Source organism: Pseudophryne corroboree, chromosome 7 (assembly GCF_028390025.1).
Source record: "Pseudophryne corroboree isolate aPseCor3 chromosome 7, aPseCor3.hap2, whole genome shotgun sequence".
Taxonomy (NCBI): domain Eukaryota; kingdom Metazoa; phylum Chordata; class Amphibia; order Anura; family Myobatrachidae; genus Pseudophryne; species Pseudophryne corroboree.
In genome coordinates, this window is record NC_086450.1 from 24231646 (window position 1) to 24258916 (window position 27271).

Here is a 27271-nt window from a genome sequence, read left to right on the forward strand (position 1 = left end):
TCGGGCTGTGTTTATATAGCCTCTCTGATTTGTAATTCCCGCGGCCGTCCGCGCATGCGCACTCCGGCGTGCGTTCCAAGCCTCATTTTCACTTGGCTTCTTAAATAGACTCCAGTGGCCATTTTGGAATTGCCTGTCAAGCCTCACTCTCATATGGAATAGGATGTTCCTACCATACAATCCAAGCCTCGTTTATGAGTCAGGAAGTTTACATCAAGCCTCTCTTTCATAAACTCTTAGATCTTAATCGTAATATATCTAAGCCTCATTTTTAGCCAAATTCGGTTGTCGTGCCTCACATGATTGCTGCAGTTAATTATTAATCTCAATTCTATCACATGTTTACATGTTTTCTTATATTTTAGCAAGAAATCATAATAAATCATGCTCATAAAAAACGCATTGTAATTTATTTCATATATATATACACATATCTCTCCCGACCACAGGCAGGAGTACTATTTTCAAAACACTTCATATTTATAGTACATCTGCCTGACCATATAAGATACATAAAATTCATAGTCTCCATCTCCATCTTTCGGTGCCACAAGGAACCGTGCACTAACTGTATATATATATATATATATATATATATATAGATAATAGTATAATTTTATACTCATATAATTCGAAACGAGAAAAAGGGTGGAGTTAAATTTTATTTAGCTCGACTGAATCGTTTAGACCCTGGGGAATCAGAGTCTTGAGGTTAAAAATCCAAAATGCCTCCTTTTTGCACAGCCTCCTAAACCTATCCCCCCCCCCTATTGGTTACTGCTATCTGTTCAATAGCCGTAATATTTAATTTCTCACTTAACCCCTCCCCACATTCCAATATGTGACGATAAAGGTGAGTATTCCCTACTCTTTTATTTATCTGTCGTAGGTGCTCCATAAACCTAACGTGGAGCGCCCGGGTGGTACGCCCCACGTACTGTGCTCCACAACCGCACTGCAATACATAAATCACGTATGTGGACCTGCAGTTCAAAAATCCTTTTATATTGAATTTTTCACCTGAAACATTTGAGGAGAATTGTGTCGTTTTTTTGGCTGTGTGTTTACATGTTACACAATTTATTCTACCACACTTATGAAATCCACTCGGTGGTTTAGGTAACCATGTATCAATTTGTCCCCCTTGTGTTCCTAATAATACGGGCTTCTCACATGGTCTATTGAAAAAACTAGGTGCTAGTGCAGATTTTAAACTATCCGACTTTCGGAAAATGACCTGTTCGCTGAGCTCTAGGTTGGCATTCAGTACTTCATCCAATTTTAAAAAGGAGGAGTTCTTTTTTATGATCTTTTTTATCTCATATGCACTCGTATTGTATTTTGTTACAAACCTTGTTGTCCTATCTATCTTCATTTTATTCAGATTTTTCCTGACATTGGATCCGGTAGTATCCAATAAGGTGTCCCTCTTTAGCCCTTCTACTTCCTTCAAGGCTTTGTCCAACACATATTTTGGATAGCCCTGAGTCAAAAATGCCCCATACATGGATTCCATCTGTTCTTTCGCCCCTTCATTGGAGGAGCAGTTCCTTTTTATACGAAGGAACTGGCCCTTGGGTATGTTATCTTTCCATCGCTGTAAATGACTACTTTTATAGTGTAAATACCGATTCTGGTCTACTTCCTTAATATACGTGCTGGTTACTATATTCTCATTTTCAATTTTTAGCGCTATATCCAAAAAAGTCATCTGTGTGGGGTGACAGTGTCCCGTAAATTTAATCCCAAATTTATTTTGATTAAGACTGACAATAAATGACTCCGCTGACTCTGTGCTCCCCTCCCAAACAAAAAACAAATCATCTATGAAACGGCCATAGAGGACCAGACTCGCCCCGAGACCGCCGCCCCATACATGTTTTTCCTCGAACCGCCCCATGAACAGGTTGGCGAAACTCGGAGCAAATCTGGTCCCCATGGCCGTCCCCCTCAACTGTAAATAATACCGTTTATCAAAAATAAAATAATTGTGTTGTAATATGAATCTGATACCTTCCAAAATCAACCCTCTCAATTCCTCCCCTATGTTGGGATCTCTTGCCAAATAAAATTCTACAGCTTCGATCCCTAATTGGTGTTCAATATTTGAATAAAGTGATTCTACATCACATGTGATAAAACAATAATTAGTCTGCCATTTAATAGTTTTAATTAAATTTAAGAAAAAAGTAGTGTCTTTAATGTGTGATTTAAGTTGACTAACATAACCCTGTAAAAAACTATCTATAAAAAATGATAAATTACTTGTCAGTGAGTCCACACCCGCGATGATAGGGCGTCCGGGCGGGTTCACTAACGTTTTATGCACCTTAGGCAAACAATAATATGTAGGAACCACCGGGTTCTCACAAAACAAAAAACGTTGTGTTTCCCTGGATATAGCACCTGCATCCAATGCCTTTTTTAACAAAATTTTCAGTTCTTCCTGGAACTGGGCGGTGGGGTTGTGGGTTAACCTAGAATACAGGCTGGCATCACCCAGTTGTCTATTTGCCTCTGCCAAATACATGACTGTGTCCATTACCACAACCCCACCGCCCTTGTCAGCTTGTTTGATAGTCAAGGAAGAATCTCCCTTCAACGTTTTTAGTGCTGATCGTTCCTGTCTATTTAGATTGTCCTTCAGCGATTGTTTGTCAGATTTATCAGTGCGGACAGCGCTCTTGATTTTCTACAGGGTGTCACACCCCTGTAGTCAGTGTGTTTTTCTTTTGGTTTTTGTGAGGATTGCAATTATCCTTTATTAGGAGCAGCAGTCCGCATTGATATTTGATCTCCATCTTCCCGGTAGGAACCAGCGCCCAGGGGTATACACACCAGTCCACACACGGTGGTGTGGGGGTGGTTGTGTATACATTTAGAACGTTAGTAGGTGATTCCATTTAGTTAATTGCATCTTGGGCAGCAAGGAACGCTGGGAACTGTGCAATATGGCAGCTTTAAAATGTATAGCTGAACGGTTAGAAAGACGTAGCGCATATCTGAAGGGATCAGATGAAGTATTACCCATGGAAAGGGATGAGAATTCAGATGATATGCACGGTCTGTTCAATAGATTGGAAAATCTCTGTATTGAGGAAACGAGGCATTGGTGGGATCAGGTATCATTGCAGAAATACCTGGATCAAGGCTTGATTCCTAGAGGACTGAGGATTTTAAAAACCTCCACTTTTAAAGAGGATAAACAGTTTTCAGATGAATGGAATGCGATATTGGATAACTGTTCCATAAATCTGATGAAGCTGTTGGTCAAATATAGGGAGGAAAAAGTCAATGGGATACAAAAAGAGATTGAGAAAACCCATGACTTATTAAAACCATTCTCTGAGGATAAGGGGTTTAATGATAGAGACCTTAGAGTCAATCGTAAAGTGGAGGATTTTGAAAAAACCCTGGTCCTCAGGAAAAATAATAAATTAAATCGGGATAAGTTGGATTACCAAAAGGGTGAGATACATACCTTTAATAGAAAAAGGGAGAATATGTTTGAATATAGGCCTTCTCAAAGAGAGCTGGGAGCCATTAAAAAGGATACACAAAAGTTTGATTATAGGCCACACCAGTATAGGGAAGCAAGAACCCATTCAGGTCATAGAGAGTCAAGGGGTTATAGGAGTCAGGGTGAGGAGAATTGTGAATTTCTGGCAAATAGGAATAGATACGGTATTCTATCACGACCCAACAATATTAGATCCCCAGCCATACATCCCAAATGGAATAGAAGAGACCCAGGGAATGATGAGCGGATAGATGTGGGAGTTAGAAATAGACCATCCTATAATGCTCACGTAAGTACGGATAATTTTTTGGAGGACAGCCACAGATTTCAAAACCGTCCATACAAAAAGTACGAAGGAGTAGGGTGGTCAGGGAAAAGACAAAGAGAGCAAGAGTTAGAGGAAAGAGAGGGGGAAAGAACAGGTCAAGTAAAAAACATGAAACTGAAGTAAAAGGAAAAGGGGTGTTTAATTTATCTTCAAAAAAACTGAATGATGATCAGCTAAGACTATTGGAAAAGGGTCTAAATTTTGCCCCCGCCCAAAAGCCCAACTTGTTCGAATTGTTCGTTGATTTGAATAGATACATCAGGACCCTAAGTAGGAAGCGATATTTCGCGATAAAAAACATGAAGAAAAGAGGTGATGAAGGGATCCCGATTATATTGGATCAAGAGGACCATTTAATGGTCAATATACTTGAATCACTGGCGGAGGAATCAATGAATAATTCGAATGAGGGGGCTTATATTAAAATATATGATGCGAGTGAAACTACTAAGTTCAAAAATAAGTCTGAGTTTTATCCGTTGGCATACAGAGGACCATACATTGAGAGTTTTTACAAATCTACTTTAGAACAGTTTAGGGTGATGTGTTATAAATCTGACAAACAATCGCTGAAGGACAATCTAAATAGACAGGAACGATCAGCACTAAAAACGTTGAAGGGAGATTCTTCCTTGACTATCAAACAAGCTGACAAGGGCGGTGGGGTTGTGGTAATGGACACAGTCATGTATTTGGCAGAGGCAAATAGACAACTGGGTGATGCCAGCCTGTATTCTAGGTTAACCCACAACCCCACCGCCCAGTTCCAGGAAGAACTGAAAATTTTGTTAAAAAAGGCATTGGATGCAGGTGCTATATCCAGGGAAACACAACGTTTTTTGTTTTGTGAGAACCCGGTGGTTCCTACATATTATTGTTTGCCTAAGGTGCATAAAACGTTAGTGAACCCGCCCGGACGCCCTATCATCGCGGGTGTGGACTCACTGACAAGTAATTTATCATTTTTTATAGATAGTTTTTTACAGGGTTATGTTAGTCAACTTAAATCACACATTAAAGACACTACTTTTTTCTTAAATTTAATTAAAACTATTAAATGGCAGACTAATTATTGTTTTATCACATGTGATGTAGAATCACTTTATTCAAATATTGAACACCAATTAGGGATCGAAGCTGTAGAATTTTATTTGGCAAGAGATCCCAACATAGGGGAGGAATTGAGAGGGTTGATTTTGGAAGGTATCAGATTCATATTACAACACAATTATTTTATTTTTGATAAACGGTATTATTTACAGTTGAGGGGGACGGCCATGGGGACCAGATTTGCTCCGAGTTTCGCCAACCTGTTCATGGGGCGGTTCGAGGAAAAACATGTATGGGGCGGCGGTCTCGGGGCGAGTCTGGTCCTCTATGGCCGTTTCATAGATGATTTGTTTTTTGTTTGGGAGGGGAGCACAGAGTCAGCGGAGTCATTTATTGTCAGTCTTAATCAAAATAAATTTGGGATTAAATTTACGGGACACTGTCACCCCACACAGATGACTTTTTTGGATATAGCGCTAAAAATTGAAAATGAGAATATAGTAACCAGCACGTATATTAAGGAAGTAGACCAGAATCGGTATTTACACTATAAAAGTAGTCATTTACAGCGATGGAAAGATAACATACCCAAGGGCCAGTTCCTTCGTATAAAAAGGAACTGCTCCTCCAATGAAGGGGCGAAAGAACAGATGGAATCCATGTATGGGGCATTTTTGACTCAGGGCTATCCAAAATATGTGTTGGACAAAGCCTTGAAGGAAGTAGAAGGGCTAAAGAGGGACACCTTATTGGATACTACCGGATCCAATGTCAGGAAAAATCTGAATAAAATGAAGATAGATAGGACAACAAGGTTTGTAACAAAATACAATACGAGTGCATATGAGATAAAAAAGATCATAAAAAAGAACTCCTCCTTTTTAAAATTGGATGAAGTACTGAATGCCAACCTAGAGCTCAGCGAACAGGTCATTTTCCGAAAGTCGGATAGTTTAAAATCTGCACTAGCACCTAGTTTTTTCAATAGACCATGTGAGAAGCCCGTATTATTAGGAACACAAGGGGGACAAATTGATACATGGTTACCTAAACCACCGAGTGGATTTCATAAGTGTGGTAGAATAAATTGTGTAACATGTAAACACACAGCCAAAAAAACGACACAATTCTCCTCAAATGTTTCAGGTGAAAAATTCAATATAAAAGGATTTTTGAACTGCAGGTCCACATACGTGATTTATGTATTGCAGTGCGGTTGTGGAGCACAGTACGTGGGGCGTACCACCCGGGCGCTCCACGTTAGGTTTATGGAGCACCTACGACAGATAAATAAAAGAGTAGGGAATACTCACCTTTATCGTCACATATTGGAATGTGGGGAGGGGTTAAGTGAGAAATTAAATATTACGGCTATTGAACAGATAGCAGTAACCAATAGGGGGGGGGGATAGGTTTAGGAGGCTGTGCAAAAAGGAGGCATTTTGGATTTTTAACCTCAAGACTCTGATTCCCCAGGGTCTAAACGATTCAGTCGAGCTAAATAAAATTTAACTCCACCCTTTTTCTCGTTTCGAATTATATGAGTATAAAATTATACTATTATCTATATATATATATATATATATATATATATATACAGTTAGTGCACGGTTCCTTGTGGCACCGAAAGATGGAGATGGAGACTATGAATTTTATGTATCTTATATGGTCAGGCAGATGTACTATAAATATGAAGTGTTTTGAAAATAGTACTCCTGCCTGCGGTCGGGAGAGATATGTGTATATATATATGAAATAAATTACAATGCGTTTTTTATGAGCATGATTTATTATGATTTCTTGCTAAAATATAAGAAAACATGTAAACATGTGATAGAATTGAGATTAATAATTAACTGCAGCAATCATGTGAGGCACGACAACCGAATTTGGCTAAAAATGAGGCTTAGATATATTACGATTAAGATCTAAGAGTTTATGAAAGAGAGGCTTGATGTAAACTTCCTGACTCATAAACGAGGCTTGGATTGTATGGTAGGAACATCCTATTCCATATGAGAGTGAGGCTTGACAGGCAATTCCAAAATGGCCACTGGAGTCTATTTAAGAAGCCAAGTGAAAATGAGGCTTGGAACGCACGCCGGAGTGCGCATGCGCGGACGGCCGCGGGAATTACAAATCAGAGAGGCTATATAAACACAGCCCGACGAGCTCGGTCATTTCAAACTGAGGAAGCCGCTGAGAGGACTTAGAAGGCGGAGAAACGCGTTTTTGAGTGACCGGTATCCAGGATATTCATCTCCAATCACCGACTGAAACACCGTCGTGTGGTTTGATACCTATCAGTGCACCTGCAATTTGGGCTGACTGCCAGCAGAGGGAGCCCGAGCACTGTGGATGAGTCCCCACTGACATCTTCTCCAGATATTCTGCAACTGACGGTCAAGCACCAGCAGAGGGAGTTTTCTGAATTCGGGACTGTCACAGCATTAATTCATTATCCTGGAGGTGAACCCATACTATCCGTGGATGGTAACTATTCATTAAATTGCTATATGTGTGCACACATGTTCAAATCGGAACATTTAAAGAACTGAGGACCTCCAAACACACTCAGTGTTTGGAACGCCATTTATAGCCTTTCCATCTTCCAACAAGTGGACATTATGAATTTTAGTTGCATCAAATTCTAAGCCTCATAATTTCAGTAACACATAGCCATAATAATGGTTGTATATGAATTGTCTATATCATGATATTAATTACGCATTATATAGGCTGATTGAAGGCCAGTCAGGTTGTACTACTTAATAAATTTTATTCATTTTTAATAAAAACTGTTAACAATTTGTTATTGTCAAATATTTTAATTGTATAGTAAATAGTCTCCTTTATCAGTGCGGACAGCGCTCTTGATTTTCTACAGGGTGTCACACCCCTGTAGTCAGTGTGTTTTTCTTTTGGTTTTTGTGAGGATTGCAATTATCCTTTATTAGGAGCAGCAGTCCGCATTGATATTTGATCTCCATCTTCCCGGTAGGAACCAGCGCCCAGGGGTATACACACCAGTCCACACACGGTGGTGTGGGGGTGGTTGTGTATACATTTAGAACGTTAGTAGGTGATTCCAAGTGCGGATTGTCTGCAATACTTGTACATAGTTGTTGTTACAAAAAAATCGGGTTGTTATTGTTGTGAGCCGTCTGTTCAGAGGCTCCTACGTTTGTCATACTGTTAACTGGGTTCAGATCACAGGTTGTACAGTGTGATTGGTGTGGCTGGTATGAGTCTTACCCGGGATTCAATATCCTTCCTTATTGTGTACGCTCGTCCGGGCACAGTATCCTAACTGAGGCTTGGAGGAGGGTCATAGGGGGAGGAGCCAGTACACACCACTTGATCCTAAAGCTTTAGTTTTGTGCCCTGTCTCCTGCGGAGCCGCTAATCCCCATGGTCCTGACGGAGTCCCCAGCATCCACTACGGACTACGAGAAATAGATTTATCGGTAAGTAAAATCTTATTTATATGCATAAAGTATTTACAGAAACCTCTATTTCCAATGTATACAGTTTAAGAAAAACAAAAAACAAAATGGAAAATAAAACATAAAAATTTTGTAGAAAAACACATTATAGTGTAGTATGGATTGGGGCAGCACGGATGGTGTAGTGGTTAGCATTACTGGAGTTTGTATATTCTCCCCATACTTGCGTGGGTTTCCTCCGGGTACTCCGGTTTCCCCCCACAATCCAAAAATATACTGGTAGGTCAATTGGCTCCCAACAAAATTAACCCTAGTGTGAATGTTTCTGTGTGTACATGTGATAGGGAATATAGGGGCAGATGTATTAACCTGGAGAAGGCATAAGGAAGTGATAAACCAGTGATAAATTCATGGTGAAAAACACACCAGCCAATCAGCTCCAATATGTTAATTAATAGTTAACAGCTGATTGGCTGTTCCATTTATCACCTTGTACTTATCACTGGTTTATCACTTCCTTATGCCTTCTTCAGGTTAATACATCTGCCCCATAGATTGTTTGCTCCACTGGGGCAGGGACTGATGTGAATGGACAAATATTGTCTTCGCTGCAGAATATGTGTGCGCTATATAAATAACTGGTAATAAATAAAGAATTACAGGAAGCAAGGTTAGGCTAGTCTCCCTTAACCCAAAAGCCCTTTTTTCCCATGCCAGCAGTATGTGTAAGGACCAGTGTGGTATTACTCAGATATTATATCTCTAATGAAGTCACAGATAACAGTGATGAAACGAGTAAGGTTTCTGGATAAATCAATCTTCATGGTGATGTAGGCAGTCCTCTGTCTGACCACGCCCATTGCGGCGATTTCACTTAGTTGGATTCCACAAATACCTTGTCAGAAAGATCCGCTCAGTGCTAAGAACCTGTCTGCCCCACAAAGGTGGGTTTTATCCCGACTTACATAATTGGAAAGTAAATGGACAGAATCTTTGATGCGCTTCAGACAAAGAGCACCAATAAATAAATATGTCATTATTATCGTATTGTATAATATAGACCCCGTGCGTTTTCCCATCTGCAGGTACCAACACAAATAATATGGAGGACTTTATTCCATGGACTAGATTCTGCAAGGTAAAAAAAACTGTTTCACTGTTATATATGTATACACTTTAACACAAACGTGCAAACTGATAAGAACACAACATAGTATGATTGGGCTGTTTATGCAGATCACGGGGGATACACAGTAGGAGTGGGAATCAATTCTGAAAATATCAGTCTGATCGATATTTTGCAACAGATTTCAAATCATTCCACCATCGATATTTGCTATTCCTTCCAGCACAACACTGAATGGGCAGACCACACACACACACACACACACACACACACACACACACACACACACTATGTGTAGTAGCAGCATTGTGTGTGGTCCGTGTGACACTACATGCTATACCATTTTCTAGATGATTTGGGGGGGGACTTGCAAAAAAATAGATTTTTCGAGTATGTAAAAATCTATGTTCAGTAACCAATATTTTTACTTAATGAATATTTTTTAATCAATGGTGGAAATATCAAAACAATCAGTATTTTATTTTTGATCCCCATCCCTAACACGCAGAATGAGAATCAGCTGACAGCAGCCGGGGCTGGTGAGCCCACAGCGCTGTATTCCTCATAGATAGACACCCCGGGGTGAGCCCACAGCGCTGTATTCCTCATAGATACACACCCCGGGGAGAGCCCACAGCGCTGTATTCCTCATAGATACACACCCCGGGGAGAGTCCACAGCGCTGCATTCCTCATAGATAAACACCCCGGGGATAGCCCACAGCGCTGTATTCCTCATAGATAGACACCCCGGGGTGAGCCCACAGTGCTGTATTCCTCATAGATAGACACCCCGGGGAGAGTCCACAGCGCTGTATTCCTCATAGATAGACACCCCGGGGAGAGCACACAGCGCTGTATTCCTCATACATAGACACCCCGGGGTGAGCCCACAGCGCTGTATTCCTCATAGATAGACACCCAGGGGAGAGCCCACAGCGCTGTATTCCTCATAGATAGACACCCCGGGGAGAGTCCACAGCGCTGTATTCCTCATAGATAGACACCCCGGGGAGAGCACACAGCGCTGTATTCCTCATAGATAGACACCCCGGGGAGAGACCACAGCGCTGTATTCCTCATACATAGACACCCCGGGGTGAGCCCACAGCGCTGTATTCCTCATAGATAGACACCCCGGGGAGAGTCCACAGCGCTGTATTCCTCAAAGATACACACCCCGGGGAGAGCCCACAGCGCTGTATTCCTCATAGCTAGACACCCCGGGGAGAGCCCACAGCGCTGTATTCCTCATAGATAGACACCCCGGGGAGAGTCCACAGCGCTGTATTCCTCATATATAGACACCCCGGGGAGAGCCCACAGCGCTGTATTCCTCATAGATAGACACCCCGGGGAGAGTCCACAGCGCTGTATTCCTCATAGATAGACACCCCGGGGAGAGCCCACAGCGCTGTATTCCTCATAGATAGACACCCCGGGGAGAGTCCACAGCGCTGTATTCCTCATATATAGACACCCCGGGGAGAGCCCACAGCGCTGTATTCCTCATAGATAGACACCCCGGGGAGAGCACACAGCGCTGTATTCCTCATAGATACACACCCCGGGGAGAGTCCACAGCGCTGTATTCCTCATAGATAGACACCCCGGGGAGAGCACACAGCGCTGTATTCCTCATAGATAGACACCCCGGGGAGAGACCACAGCGCTGTATTCCTCATACATAGACACCCCGGGGTGAGCCCACAGCGCTGTATTCCTCATAGATAGACACCCCGGGGAGAGTCCACAGCGCTGTATTCCTCATAGATACACACCCCGGGGAGAGCCCACAGCGCTGTATTCCTCATAGCTAGACACCCCGGGGAGAGCCCACAGCGCTGTATTCCTCATAGATAGACACCCCGGGGAGAGTCCACAGCGCTGTATTCCTCATAGATAGACACCCCGGGGAGAGCCCACAGCGCTGTATTCCTCATAGATTGACACCCCGGGGAGAGTCCACAGCGCTGTATTCCTCATATATAGACACCCCGGGGAGAGCACACAGCGCTGTATTCCTCATAGATAGACACCCCGGGGAGAGCACACAGCGCTGTATTCCTCATAGATACACACCCCGGGGAGAGTCCACAGCGCTGTATTCCTCATATATAGACACCCCGGGGAGAGCCCACAGCGCTGTATTCCTCATAGATAGACACCCCGGGGAGAGCCCACAGTGCTGTATTCCTCATAGATATACACCCCGGGGAGAGTCCACAGCGCTGTATTCCTCATAGATATACACCCCGGGGAGAGTCCACAGCGCTGTATTCCTCATATATAGACACCCCAGGGAGAGCACACAGCGCTGTATTCCTCATAGATACACACCCCGGGGAGAGTCCACAGCGCTGTATTCCGCATAGATAGAAACCCCGGGGAGAGCCCACAGCGCTGCATTCCTCATATATATACACCCCGGGGAGAGTCCACAGCGCTGTATTCCTCATATATAGACACCCCAGGGAGAGCACACAGCGCTGTATTCCTCATAGATATACACCCCGGGGAGAGTCCACAGCGCTGTATTCCTCATAGATAGACACCCCGGGGAGAGCACACAGCGCTGTATTCCTCATAGATAGACACCCCGGGGAGAGTCCACAGCGCTGTATTCCTCATAGATAGACACCCCGGGGAGAGCACACAGCGCTGTATTCCTCATAGATAGACACCCCGGGGAGAGACCACAGCGCTGTATTCCTCATACATAGACACCCCGGGGAGAGCCCACAGCGCTGTATTCCTCATAGATAGACACCCCGGGGAGAGTCCACAGCGCTGTATTCCTCATAGATACACACCCCGGGGAGAGCCCACAGCGCTGTATTCCTCATAGCTAGACACCCCGGGGAGAGCCCACAGCGCTGTATTCCTCATAGATAGACACCCCGGGGAGAGTCCACAGCGCTGTATTCCTCATAGATAGACACCCCGGGGAGAGCCCACAGCGCTGTATTCCTCATAGATAGACACCCCGGGGAGAGTCCACAGCGCTGTATTCCTCATATATAGACACCCCGGGGAGAGCACACAGCGCTGTATTCCTCATAGATAGACACCCCGGGGAGAGCACACAGCGCTGTATTCCTCATAGATACACACCCCGGGGAGAGTCCACAGCGCTGTATTCCTCATATATAGACACCCCAGGGAGAGCACACAGCGCTGTATTCCTCATAGATACACACCCCGGGGAGAGTCCACAGCGCTGTATTCCGCATAGATAGAAACCCCGGGGAGAGCCCACAGCGCTGCATTCCTCATACATATACACCCCGGGGAGAGTCCACAGCGCTGTATTCCTCATATATAGACACCCCAGGGAGAGCACACAGCGCTGTATTCCTCATAGATATACACCCCGGGGAGAGTCCACAGCGCTGTATTCCTCATAGATAGACACCCCGGGGAGAGCACACAGCGCTGTATTCCTCATAGATACACACCCCGGGGAGAGCCCACAGCGCTGTATTCCTCATAGATACACACCCCGGGGAGAGCCCACAGCGCTGTATTCCTCATAGCTAGACACCCCGGGGAGAGCCCACAGCGCTGTATTCCTCATAGATAGACACCCCGGGGAGAGTCCACAGCGCTGTATTCCTCATAGATAGACACCCCGGGGAGAGCCCACAGCGCTGTATTCCTCATAGATACACACCACGGGGAGAGCACACCGCGCTGTATTCCTCATAGATAGACACCCCGGGGTGAGCCCACAGCGCTGTATTCCTCATATATAGACACCCCGGGGAGAGCCCACAGCGCTGTATTCCTCATAGATAGACACCCCGGGGTGAGCCCACAGTGCTGTATTCCTCATATATAGACACCCCAGGGAGAGCACACAGCGCTGTATTCCTCATAGATACACACCCCGGGGAGAGTCCACAGCGCTGTATTCCGCATAGATAGAAACCCCGGGGAGAGCCCACAGCGCTGCATTCCTCATAGATAGACACCCCGGGGTGAGCCCACAGCGCTGTATTCCTCATAGATAGACACCCCGGGGAGAGCCAACAGCGGTGTATTCCTCATAGATAGACACCCCGGGGAGAGTCCACAGCGCTGTATTCCTCATAGATAGACACCCCGGGGAGAGTCCACATCGCTGTATTCCTCATACATAGACACCCCGGGGAGAGTCCACAGCGCTGTATTCCTCATAGATAGACACCCCGGGGAGAGCCCACAACGCTGTATTCCTCATAGATAGACACCCCGGGGAGAGCCCACAGCGCTGTATTCCTCATAGATAGACACCCCGGGGAGAGCCCACAGCGCTGTATTCCTCATAGATAGACACCCCGGGGAGAGCCCACAGCGCTGTATTCCTCATAGATAGACACCCCGGGGAGAGTCTACAGCGCTGCATTCCTCATAGATAGACACCCCGGGGAGAGTCCACAGCGCTGCATTCCTCATAGATATACACCCCGGGGAGAGCCCACAGCGCTGTATTCCTCATAGATATACACCCCGGGGAGAGCCCACAGCGCTGTATTCCTCATAGATAGACACCCCGGGGAGAGCCCACAGCGCTGTATTCCTCATAGATAGACACCCCGGGGAGAGTCCACAGCGCTGTATTCCTCATAGATAGACACCCCGGGGACACTCCACAGCGCTGTATTCCTCATAGATAGACACCCCGGGGAGAGCCCACAGCGCTGTATTCCTCATAGATAGACACCCCGGGGAGAGTCCACAGCGCTGTATTCCTCATAGATAGACACCCCGGGGAGAGTCCACAGCGCTGTATTCCTCATAGATAGACACCCCGGAGAGAGTCCACAGCGCTGTATTCCTCATAGATACACACCCCGGGGAGAGTCCACAGCGCTGTATTCTTCATAGATAGACACCCCGGGGAGAGTCCACAGCGCTGTATTCCTCATAGATAGACACCCCGGGGACACTCCACAGCGCTGTATTCCTCATAGATAGACACCCCGGGGAGAGTCCACAGCGCTGTATTCCTCATAGATAGACACCCCGGGGACACTCCACAGCGCTGTATTCCTCATAGATAGACACCCCGGGGAGAGTCCACAGCGCTGTATTCCTCATAGAGACACACCCCGGGGTGAGCCCACAGCGCTGTATTCCTCATAGATAGACACCCCGGGGAGAGTCCACAGCGCTGTATTCCTCATAGATAGACACCCCGGGGACACTCCACAGCGCTGTATTCCTCATAGATAGACACCCCGGGGAGAGTCCACAGCGCTGTATTCCTCATAGATAGACACCCCGGGGACACTCCACAGCGCTGTATTCCTCATAGATAGACACCCCGGGGAGAGTCCACAGCGCTGTATTCCTCATAGAGACACACCCCGGGGTGAGCCCACAGCGCTGTATTCCTCATAGATAGACACCCCGGGGAGAGCCCACAGCGCTGTATTCCTCATAGATACACACCCCGGGGAGAGTCCACAGCGCTGTATTCCTCATAGATACACACCCCGGGGAGAGTCCACAGCGCTGTATTCCTCATAGATACACACCCCGGGGAGAGTCCACAGCGCTGTATTCCTCATAGATACACACCCCGGGGAGAGTCCACAGCGCTGTATTCCTCATATATAGACACCCAGGGCTTAAAGTGGTCCTGGAGAGGTGGGGGAACAACGCAGCAGAAAGGGGTGTGGCCTCACAAGGAAGGGGCGTGGCCACACAAAAGTACCACCAATTCAAAATAATGCTTCACAGTAGGACAATCTTATTCACATTTCCCGCCCCACATACTAGTGCCCTTTACACACACAATGCCCACAATAGCAGAGTCCCCCTTTTACACAGTACGGCAGACAGAGCCCCCTTTTACACAGTACGGCAGACAGAGCCCCATTTTACACAGTACGGCAGGTAGAGCCCCCTCCAAGGGCAAACGCAGGATTTTATGAGGGGGTTTTCCAGATAGATATACGTATATACACTGCTCAAAAAAATAAAGGGAATACTAAAATAACACATCCTAGATCTGAATGAATGAAATATTCTTATTAAATACTTTGTTCTTTACATAGTTGAATGTGCTGACAACAAAATCACACAAAAATTATCAATGGAAATCAAATTTATTAACCCATGGAGGTCTGGATTTGGAGTCACCCTCAAAATTAAAGTGGAAAAACACACTACAGGCTGATCCAACTTTGATGTAATGTCCTTAAAACAAGTCAAAATGAGGTTCAGTAGTGTCTGTGGCCTCCACGTGCCTGTATGACCTCCCCACAAGGCCTGGGCATGCTGCTGATGAGGTGGCGGATGGTCTCCTGAGGGATCTCCTTCCAGACCTGGACTAAAGCATCCGCCAACTCCTGGACAGTCTGCGGTGCAACGTGGCATTGGTGGATGGAGCAAGACATGATGTCCCAGATGTGCTCAATTGGATTCAGGTCTGGGGAACGGGTGGGCGAGTCCATAGCATCAATGCCTTCGTCTTGCAGGAACTGCTGACACACTCCAGCCACATGAGGTCTAGCATTGTCTTGCATTAAGAGGAACCCAGGGCCAACCGCACCAGCATGAGGATCTCATCTCGGTACCTAATGGCAGTCAGGCTACCTCTGGCGAGCACATGGAGGGCTGTGCGGCCCCCCAAAGAAATGCCACCCCACACCATTACTGACCCACTGCCAAACCGGTCATGCTGGAGGATGTTGCAGGCAGCAGAACGTTCTCCTTGGCGTCTCCAGACTCTGTCACGTCTGTCACATGTGCTCAGTGAGAACCTGCTTTCATCTGTGAAGAGCACAGGGTGCCAGTGGCGAATTTGCCAATCTTGGTGTTCTCTGGCAAATGCCAAACGTCCTGCACGGTGTTGGGCTGTAAGCACAACCCCCACCTGTGGGCGTCGGGCCCTCATACCACCCTCATGGAGTCTGTTTCTGATCGTTTGAGTAGACACATGCACATTTGTGGCTTGCTGGAGGTCATTTTGCAGGGCTCTGGCATTGCTCCTCCTGGTCCTCCTTGCACAAAGGCGGAGGTAGCGGCCCTGCTGCTGGGTTGTTGCCCTCCTACGGCCTCCTCCACGTCTCCTGATGTACTGGCCTGTCTCCTGGTAGCGCCTCCATGCTCTGGACACTACGCTGACTGACACAGCAAACTTTCTTGTCACAGCTCGCATTGATGTGCCATCCTGGATGAGCTGCACTACCTGAGCCACTTGTGTGGGTTGTAGGGAGGTCATACAGGCACGTGGAGGCCACACACACTACTGAGCCTCATTTTGACTTGTTTTAAGGACATTACATCAAAGTTGGATCAGCCTGTAGTGTGTTTTTCCACTTTAATTTTGAGGGTGACTCCAAATCCAGACCTCCATGGGTTAATACATTTGATTTCCATTGATAATTTTTGTGTGATTTTGTTGTCGGCACATTCAACTATGTAAAAAACAAAGTATTTAATAAGAATATTTCATTCATTCAGATCTAGGATGTGTTATTTTAGTGTTCCCTTTATTTTTTTGAGCAGTGTATATAGGCACTCAGAGGGGCAGATGTATTAACCTGGAGAAGGCATAAGGAAGTGATAAACCAGTGATATGTGCAAGGTGATAAAGGCACCAGCCAATCAGCTCCAATATGTAAACTAACAGTTAGGATCTGATTGGCTGGTGCCTTTATCACCTTGCACATATCACTGGTTTATCACTTCCTTATGCCTTCTCCAGTTTAATACATCTGCCCCAGAGTTTTGAAAAAGTGCAAAAACAGACAAAAAGAGAGAGAGAGAGAGAGAATTAAAATATCACCAGCAGCAGCAGCAGCAGAAAGACTGGGCACCCAGAGCTGTGATATGTAGCAGCAGGTACCTGGAGGTCTTCATGTGGAGGGCGAGTTGTCTCTCCTGCCAGACGCCATGGGGTGTGCCACGGTTAGGGCCTCGGACTGTAATGCACAATCACTTGCAGACAGCGCTCCGGTGGAGGTGGGGAGAGCATTATAGGCCGCGGGTCACTAAGCCTAGGGGTGGGGTGGACTTTAAGTTGCTGCGCTGGGAGGGAGATGTGGAGTGGGCACGGACATTACTTCCCGTCGCGCAGCCTCACAGTAAACTCCGGCTGCGGGGGGGATCGGGCATTACAGGCCGCGGCTCACACTCCGGAGGCTGCGGCGGGGGGGGGGGGGGAGGGCACTTTGAATCTGGCGCCGACTGTGCGCCATTCACGGCTCCTGGACCGCCAGCTAATAAGAAGCTGCCACTTGGCAGCTTCTCATTGGCTGGCGGTCTGCGAGCCGTGATTGGCTCACGGCAGATTTTAAAAAAACTTCCCGTCTTCTGATTGGTGCTGCAGCCGGTCCGCGAGCCGTGATTGGCTGGCGGCCGTTGCCACCTTTACAATGGAACAGGGACATGATGCTGTGGCCGGGCGGAGGCGGAACTGGTTCCGCCTGCAATTAGAGGTGACGGAACGCAGTTCCGCCCCGTTCCGGCCCACTTTAACCACTGACACCCCGGGGAGAGCCCACAGCGCTGTATTCCTCATAGATACACACCCCGGGGAGAGCCCACAGCGCTGTATTCCTCATAGATACACACCCCGGGGAGAGCCCACAGCGCTGTATTCCTCATAGATACACACCCTGGTGAGAGTCCACAGGGCTGTATTCCTCATAGATAGACACCCCGGGGAGAGACCACAGCGCTGTATTCCTCATAGATAGACACCCCGGGGAGAGACCACAGCGCTGTATTCCTCATAGATAGACACCCCGGTGAGAGTCCACAGGGCTGTATTCCTCATAGATAGACACCCAGGGGAGAATCCACAGCGCTGTATTCCTCATAGATAGACACCCCGGGGTGAGCCCACAGCGCTGTATTCCTCATAGATAGACACCCCGGGGAGAGCCCACAGCGCTGTATTCCAGACACCCCGGGGAGAGTCCACAGCGCTGTATTCCTCATAGATAGACACCCCGGGGAGAGTCCACAGCGGTATATTCCTCATAGATAGACACCCCGGGGAGAGCACACAGCGGTGTATTCCTCATAGATAGACACCCCGGGGAGAGTCCACAGCGCTGTATTCCTCATAGATAGACACCCCGGGGAGAGTCCACAGCGCTGTATTCCTCAGAGATAGACACCCCGGGGAGAGCCCACAGCGCTGTATTCCTCATAGATAGACACCCCGGGGAGAGCCCACAGCGCTGTATTCCTCATAGATACACACCCCGGGGAGAGCCCACAGCGCTGTATTCCTCATAGATACACACCCCGGGGAGAGCCCACAGCGCTGTATTCCTCATAGATACACACCCTGGTGAGAGTCCACAGGGCTGTATTCCTCATAGATAGACACCCCGGGGAGAGACCACAGCGCTGTATTCCTCATAGATAGACACCCCGGGGAGAGACCACAGCGCTGTATTCCTCATAGATAGACACCCCGGTGAGAGTCCACAGGGCTGTATTCCTCATAGATAGACACCCCGGGGTGAGCCCACAGCGCTGTATTCCTCATAGATAGACACCCCGGGGTGAGCCCACAGCGCTGTATTCCTCATAGATAGACACCCCGGGGAGAGCCCACAGCGCTGTATTCCAGACACCCCGGGGAGAGTCCACAGCGCTGTATTCCTCATAGATAGACACCCCGGGGAGAGTCCACAGCGGTATATTCCTCATAGATAGACACCCCGGGGAGAGCCCACAGCGCTGTATTCCTCATAGATAGACACCCCGGGGAGAGTCCACAGCGCTGTATTCCTCATAGATACACACCCCGGGGAGAGTCCACAGCGCTGCATTCCTCATAGATAGACACCCCGGGGAGAGCCTTCAGCGCTGTATTCCTCATAGATAGACACCCCGGGGAGAGTCCACAGCGCTGTATTCCTCATAGATAGACACCCCGGGGAGAGACCACAGCGCTGTATTCCTCATAGATAGACACCCCGGGGAGAGCACACAGCGGTGTATTCCTCATAGATAGACACCCCGGGGAGAGTCCACAGCGCTGTATTCCTCAGAGATAGACACCCCGGGGAGAACCCACAGCGCTGTATTCCTCATAGATAGACACCCCGGGGAGAGTCCACAGCGCTGTATTCCTCATAGATAGACACCCCGGGGAGAGCCCACAGCGCTGTATTCCTCATAGATAGACACCCCGGGGAGAGCCCACAGCGCTGTATTCCTCATAGATACACACCCCGGGGAGAGCCTTCAGCACTGTATTCCTCATAGATAGACACCCCGGGGAGAGTCCACAGCGCTGTATTCCTCATAGATAGACACCCCGGGGAGAGTCCACAGCGCTGTATTCCTCATAGATAGACACCCCGGGGAGAGACCACAGCACTGTATTCCTCATAGATAGACACCCCGGGGAGAGTCCACAGCGCTGTATTCCTCATAGATAGACACCCCGGGGAGAGTCCACAGCGCTGTATTCCTCATAGACACCCCGGGGAGAGCCCACAGCGCTGTATTCCTCATAGATAGACACCCCGGGGAGAGTCCACAGCGCTGTATTCCTCATAGACACCCCGGGGAGAGTCCACAGCGCTGTATTCCTCATAGATAGACACCCCGGGGAGAGTCCACAGCGCTGTATTCCTCATAGATAGACACCCCGGGGAGAGCCCACAGCGCTGTATTCCTCATAGATACACACCCCGGGGAGAGACCACAGCGCTGTATTCCTCATAGATAGACACCCCGGGGAGAGTCCACAGCGCTGTATTCCTCATAGATAGACACCCCGGGGAGAGTCCACAGCGCTGTATTCCTCATAGATAGACACCCCGGGGAGAGTCCGCAATGCAGCGGAAATGCTCATTTTGGCATTTTATCATTAATATTTCAGGCAGTGGATGAAAATGATGCCAGATTGGCTTGCGGCCAGTACCAATTTCAAAATATACCCACTTGTGCAGCTGGTGGCCCACCACCAATACAGGGCCAGAACCGCTCACTGTCTGCGCCCAGGATTGGAGTCCCGGCAGTTTCCCCCTGATGGTGGCCCTGTACATTTCACAGGCAGATCCCTACATGTTTGCATGTCACAGGCAGATCCCTACATATGTACATGTCACAGGCAGATCCCTACATGTATGCATGTCACAGGCAGATCCCTACATGTGTGCATGTCAGAGGCAGATCCTTACATGTATGCATGCCACAGGCAGATCACTACATATGTGCATGCCACGGGCAGATCCGTACGTGTGTGGATGCCACGGGCAGATCCGTACATGTGTGGATGCCACGAGCAAATCCCTACATTTGTGCATGCCACAGGCAGATCCCTACATGTGTGGATGCCACGGGCAGATCCCTACATGTGTGCATGCCACAGGCAGATCCCTACTTGTATGCATGTCACAGGCAGATCCCTATATGTGTGCATGCCACAGGCAGATCCTTACATGTGTGCATGCCACAGGCAGATCCCTACATGTATGCATGTCACAGGCAGATCCCTACGTGTTTGCATGTCACAGGCAGATCCTTACATGTATGCATGTCACAGGCAGATCCTTACATGTATGCATGTCACAGGCAGATCCCTACATGTGTGCATGTCACAGGCAGATCCCTAAGTGTTTGCATGTCAGAGGCAGATCCCTACATGTATGCATGTCACAGGCAGATCCCTACATGTATGCATGCCACAGGCAGATCACTACATATGTGCATGCCACGGGCAGATCCCTACATGTATGCATGTCACAGGCAGATCCCTACATGTATGCATGTCACAGGCAGATCCTTACATGTGTGCGTCACAGGCAGATCCTTACATGTATGCATGTCACAGGCAGATCCCTACATGTATGCATGTCACAGGCAGATCCTTACATGTGTGCATGTCACAGGCAGATCCTTACATGTGTGCATGTCACAGGCAGATCCCTACATGTGTGCATGTCACAGGCAGATCCTTACATGTATGCATGTCACAGGCAGATCCCTACATGTATGCATGTCACAGGCAGATCCTTACATGTGTGCATGTCACAGGCAGATCCCTACATGTGTGCATGTCACAGGCAGATCCTTACATGTATGCATGTCACAGGCAGATCCCTACATGTGTGCATGTCACAGGCAGATCCTTACATGTGTGCATGTCACAGGCAGATCCCTACATGTGTGCATGTCGCAGGCAGATCCTTACATGTATGCATGTCACAGGCAGATTCCTACATGTATGCATGTCACAGGCAGATCCTTACATGTGTGCATGTCACAGGCAGATCCTTACATGTATGCATGTCACAGGCAGATCCCTACATGTGTGCATGTCACAGGCAGATCCCTACGTGTTTGCATGTCAGAGGCAGATCCCTACATGTATGCATGTCACAGGCAGATCCCTACATGTATGCATGTCACAGGCAGATCCTTACATGTGTGCATATCACAGGCAGATCCTTACATGTATGCATGTCACAGGCAGATCCTTACATGTGTGCATGTCACAGGCAGATCCTTACATGTATGCATGTCACAGGCAGATCCTTACATGTATGCATGACACAGGCAGATTCCTACATGTGTGCATGCCACAGGCAGATCCTTACATGTATGCATGCCACAGGCAGATCACTACATATGTGCATGCCACGGGCAGATCCGTACATGTGTGGATGCCACGGGCAGATCCGTACATGTGTGGATGCCACGGGCAGATCCGTACATGTGTGGATGCCACGAGCAAATCCCTACATTTGTGCATGCCACAGGCAGATCCCTACATGTGTGGATGCCACGGGCAGATCCCTACATGTGTGCATGCCACAGGCAGATCCCTACTTGTATGCATGTCACAGGCAGATCCCTATATGTGTGCATGCCACAGGCAGATCCCTACATGTGTGCATGCCACAGGCAGATCCTTACATGTGTGCATGCCACAGGCAGATCCCTACGTGTGTGCATGTCACAGGCAGATCCCTACGTGTTTGCATGTCACAGGCAGATCCCTACATGTATGCATGTCACAGGCAGATCCTTACATGTGTGCATGTCACAGGCAGATCCTTACATGTATGCATGTCACAGGCAGATCCCTACATGTGTGCATGTCACAGGCAGATCCCTACGTGTTTGCATGTCAGAGGCAGATCCCTACATGTATGCATGTCACAGGCAGATCCCTACATGTATGCATGTCACAGGCAGATCCTTACATGTGTGCATATCACAGGCAGATCCTTACATGTATGCATGTCACAGGCAGATCCTTACATGTGTGCATGTCACAGGCAGATCCTTACATGTATGCATGTCACAGGCAGATCCTTACATGTGTGCATGTCACAGGCAGATCCTTACATGTGTGCATGTCACAGGCAGATCCCTACATGTGTGCATGTCACAGGCAGATCCCTACATGTGTGCATGTCACAGGCAGATCCTTACATGTATGCATGTCACAGGCAGATCCCTACATGTATGCATGTCACAGGCAGATCCTTACATGTGTGCATGTCACAGGCAGATCCCTACATGTGTGCATGTCACAGGCAGATCCTTACATGTATGCATGTCACAGGCAGATCCCTACATGTGTGCATGTCACAGGCAGATCCTTACATGTATGCATGTCACAGGCAGATCCCTACATGTATGGTGCCCGGTAACCTCTCCCCTTTGTGCTGTTGTGATGCCTCAGTACAGACACCTGTAGCTTCCGCTGTGTCGCTAGTGCATGTGCTAATGATGGACAGCTGCGCGCAGGACGCGTGTTTTCATTGGGGCCTTTTCCTGCTTAGCATCCAGCGCTACATGACCCATCGCGTGTCCGAGCCAATAACCATTTATAGAGAATCCCGCAAATTCGCTTCATGTTTTTTCTCTTTCAGGAAAATCTGAATGAGAAGAATTTCCCGTTTTGGCTTTGGATTGAGGGCGTCTTAGAGCTGATAAAAAAGCATCTCTTGTGTCTTTGGAATGATGGGTGAGTAATTACTCACGTTGTTTACAATGAGGGTCATTCCGAGTTGATCGCTCGTTGCCGATTTTCGCAACGGAGCGATTAAGGCGAAAATGCGCATGGTACGCAGTGCGCATACGCTAAGTATTTTAGCACAAAACTTAGTAGATTTATTCACGTCCGAATGAAGAATTTTCATCGTTGTAGTGATCGGAGTGTGATTGACAGGAAGTGGGTGTTTCTGGGCGGAAACTGGCCGTTTTCTGGGAGTGTGCGGAAAAACGCAGGCGTGTCAGGGAAAAACGCGGGAGTGTCTGGAGAAACGGGGGAGTGGCTGGCCGAACGCAGGGCGTGTTTGTGACGTCAAACCAGGAACGAAACGGGCTGAACTGATCGCAGTGTAGGAGTAAGTCTCGAGCTGCTCAGAAACTGCTAAGAAATTTCTATTCGCAATTCTGCTAATCTTTCGTTCGCAATTCTGCTAAGCTAAGATACACTCCCAGAGGGCGGCGGCCTAGCGTGTGCAATGCTGCTAAAATCTGCTAGTGAGCGAACAACTCGGAATGACCCCCAATATACTGTGTTCTTGTAACTGCCGGTATGTTTCTTGGGGAATATCGGCTGACATGCGATGGACTGCATCCCTGTAACATTCCCCCGCCGGCCTGTGACTATGAAGAAGGATCCAGGCCTCCGTGTTGCTGTCTCCATATCCCCCCCCCCTTCCCCGCCATCTGCAAGGTGTACATGAAAACAGAATTGATCAGGACCACATGACCCGATTTAGATTATCCGTAACGCTTTGCACTGTTGCCCGTCTGTGGGACTGGACACGTCTCCCATTCTCCGTTCCGCTCGAGGATCCAGTAGCCGTTCACTACCGCAGGCCTCGTGCTCAGACCCAGCTTCCTCTCTGCTGGTCACTGTGTGTGCGCTGTAACGCCCGCCGTCCAGCAGCCATTTGCTAATGCCTACACCGCTGTTACGAGCGCCAACAATCATTCCTTACCGCAGTAGTCACCATTGAACCCTGTACAAGCTCCGCCGTCCCGACTGGGGAGTATAGCTGCAGGCGGCCCAGGAATCCTTCATCATTTATTTATTTGTTAGTTCATTTGTTTTGCTTCAGTTTGCTTTGGCTGCACATGTGATGCTGCAACTGTAGCATGGTTGGTGTAGTGGCTGGTATTGCTGCTTCAAAGCACTGAGATCATTAATTTAATTTGAGATCAACGTACTGCGGGTGCTCAGGTTTCCTCCAATAATCCAAAAGCGTATTGGGTTTTGACAGTTCATTAACCCTAGTGTGTATGGGGCAGATGTACTAAGCCCTCGAGAATGATAAAGTGGAGAGAGATAAAGTACCAACCAATCAGCTCCTGTCGGTTTTTTTTTAAACACAGACTGTAATATGATAGTTAGACGTTGCTTGCCGGTACTTTATCTCTCACCACTTAATTACTCTCTAAGGCTTAGTACATGGGTGGGGAATGTTAGGTAGATAAGACTTAGGTCGACAGTGTCTAGGTCGACAGTAATTAGGTCGACATGGTTTCTGGGACGGTAGGGAATGTAGGTCGACATGAGAAAAGGTCGACGTGAGTTTTTTGACTGTTTTTGGTGTCGTTTTGTCCGTACAGTGGGGGTCATTCCGAGTTGATCGTAGCTGTGCTAAATTTACATTCACATTGACATGCGGGGGGACGCCCAGCACAGGACTAGTCCGCCCCGCATGTCAGTGCCGCCCCCCCCAGCAGAAGTGCAAAGGCATCACACAGCGGCGATGCCTTTGCACTTCAAGAGTAGCTCCCGGCCAGTGCAGCTTTAGCGTGCTGGCCGGGGAGCTACTTGTCGCTCCCCGGCCTGCAGCCGCTGCAGGCCGCTCCCCGCACGGTCCAGCCACGCCTGCTTTGGCCGGACCGCGCCCACGAAACGGCGGCCAAACGCCGCCGTTCCACCCCCTCCTGCCCAGTGACCACCTCTGCCTGTCAATCACTACGGCGCCGGCGCATGCGCAGTGGGTCCCCTTTCGCTCGGCTGCAAAAAAAAGCAGCGAGCGAACCGGTCAGAATGACCCCCAGTGACAGGGAACCCCAATTAGTGCACGGTGTCCCCTCGCATGGCTCGGCACAGGTTTCCGTTCCCAATTGTAGTCCATGTGGATCGTAAAGTATGAAAAAGTTCTAAAAATTAAATTTTTGTTTTGAAAAACTCATGTCGACCGTATGTCATGTTGACCTAGAACATGTTGATCTAGAGTCCCTGTCGACCTACTTACTGTCGATCAATAGTGGTCGACCTAGACAGTGTCTACCTACTTACTGTCGACCTAAAGACCGGATCCCTAGCACATCACCCCCTATGTGTGGTCGTGTGTCAGAGAATATAAAGTGTAAGCTCCTGTGCTGTGAACGAGTGAAATATTCTCTGTACTTCTCTGCGTGATATGTGTCCTATATACATAACTGGTAATAAATACAAGGGTATTACAGATGTATATAATAAAGCAGCCACTATACATACTAGGAGTAAACTCTTAGTAAATATCAGGCCGACCTCTTTACATTCTAGGTTATTAATGTTTTATTATGTAAAAGGATATTTCTCTGAGCTGTATACAGCCCTGTAGCGAGAGTCTGCCCATTGAATTTGTTTTATCCACCGGAACGCAGCTGTAATATAATTTTCTTCCAATCTGACAGGTGTATTGTGGGTTTCATAAGCAAGGAGAGGGAGCGCGTGCTGCTGAAGGACAAACCTCCGGGGACATTTCTGCTAAGGTTCAGTGAAAGCAGCAGGGAAGGAGCCATCACCTTTACCTGGGTGGAAAGATTGCAGAATGGTAAGGGAATAATACACTAATAAGGGGGACATTTACTAAGCAGTGATAAGAGCGGAGAAGTGAGCCAGTGGGGAAATTGCCCCATCAACCAATCAGCAGCTCTGTATCATTTTATAGTATGCAAATCATAGATGTTACTTCAGTGCGGATTGGTTGCCATGGGCAACTTCTCCACTGGCTCACTTCTCTGCTCTTATCACTGCTTAGTAAATGTCCCCCTAACTCCATTAAATAAACATATAATGTGGTCAATGTTTCACTGTGTGCCCCAGAGCTTTGTGTGCACGGGGACCTCCGGAGTTAGGAACGCTTTGCTTGTTCCCCACTGGGAATTATGGGGGTCATTCTGAGTTGATCGCTCACTGCTGTTTTTCCCAGCGCAGCGAACAGGTCACTACTGCGCATGCATATGCACCGCAATGCTCAGGTGCGTCGTACGGGTACAAAGCGGATCGTTGCTGGGCGATGGATTTAGCGAAGAATCCATTCGCACAGCCGATCGCAAGGAGATTGACAGGAAGAGGGCGTTTGTGGGTGTCAACTGACCGTTTTCAGAGAGCGTTTGGAAAAACGCAGGCATGTCCAGGTGTTTGCAGGGCGGGTGTCTGACGTCAATTCCGGGCCCGGACAGGCTGAAGTGATCGCAGCGGCTGAGTAAGTTCTGAGCTACTCAGAAACTGCAAAAAACGTTTTTGTTCCCGCTTGGCTGCACATGCGATCGCATACTTGCAAAGCGAAATTACACTCCCGCGTGGGCGGCGACTATGCGTTTGCACGGCTGCTAAAAGTAGCTAGCGAGCGATCAACTCGGAATGACCCTCTATGTTGTACATTTATTACAATCTTTCATTTTGAGGTTATAGTTTCTTTAAAAAAAAAAAGTGATTGTAATTTAACTATAAACATATGCACAGCATTCACAATCCCCCAAACTGACCCACGCAATTCATTAAATTACTCCCCTTCCCCCAAAAAAATCACCCTCTGTCCATCCACTACTTCATATCACCAAGCTAATACATTGCACACTTTTCTCTCCCCC

At 47.8% G+C, this 27271-nt stretch overlaps 1 protein-coding gene across 2 annotated transcripts in view; it reads left to right on the forward strand.

Moving 5' to 3' along the window:
- Nucleotides 1–27271, forward strand: part of STAT1 (signal transducer and activator of transcription 1) — a 153325-nt gene that overhangs the window by 116083 nt on the left and 9971 nt on the right. For both annotated transcript variants that reach the window (XM_063932754.1, XM_063932755.1), the window contains exons 18-20: nt 9430–9482; nt 23317–23411; nt 26090–26229. In XM_063932754.1, the coding sequence (XP_063788824.1) occupies nt 9430–9482; nt 23317–23411; nt 26090–26229 (288 nt within the window). The remainder of the gene's footprint in view (nt 1–9429; nt 9483–23316; nt 23412–26089; nt 26230–27271) is intronic.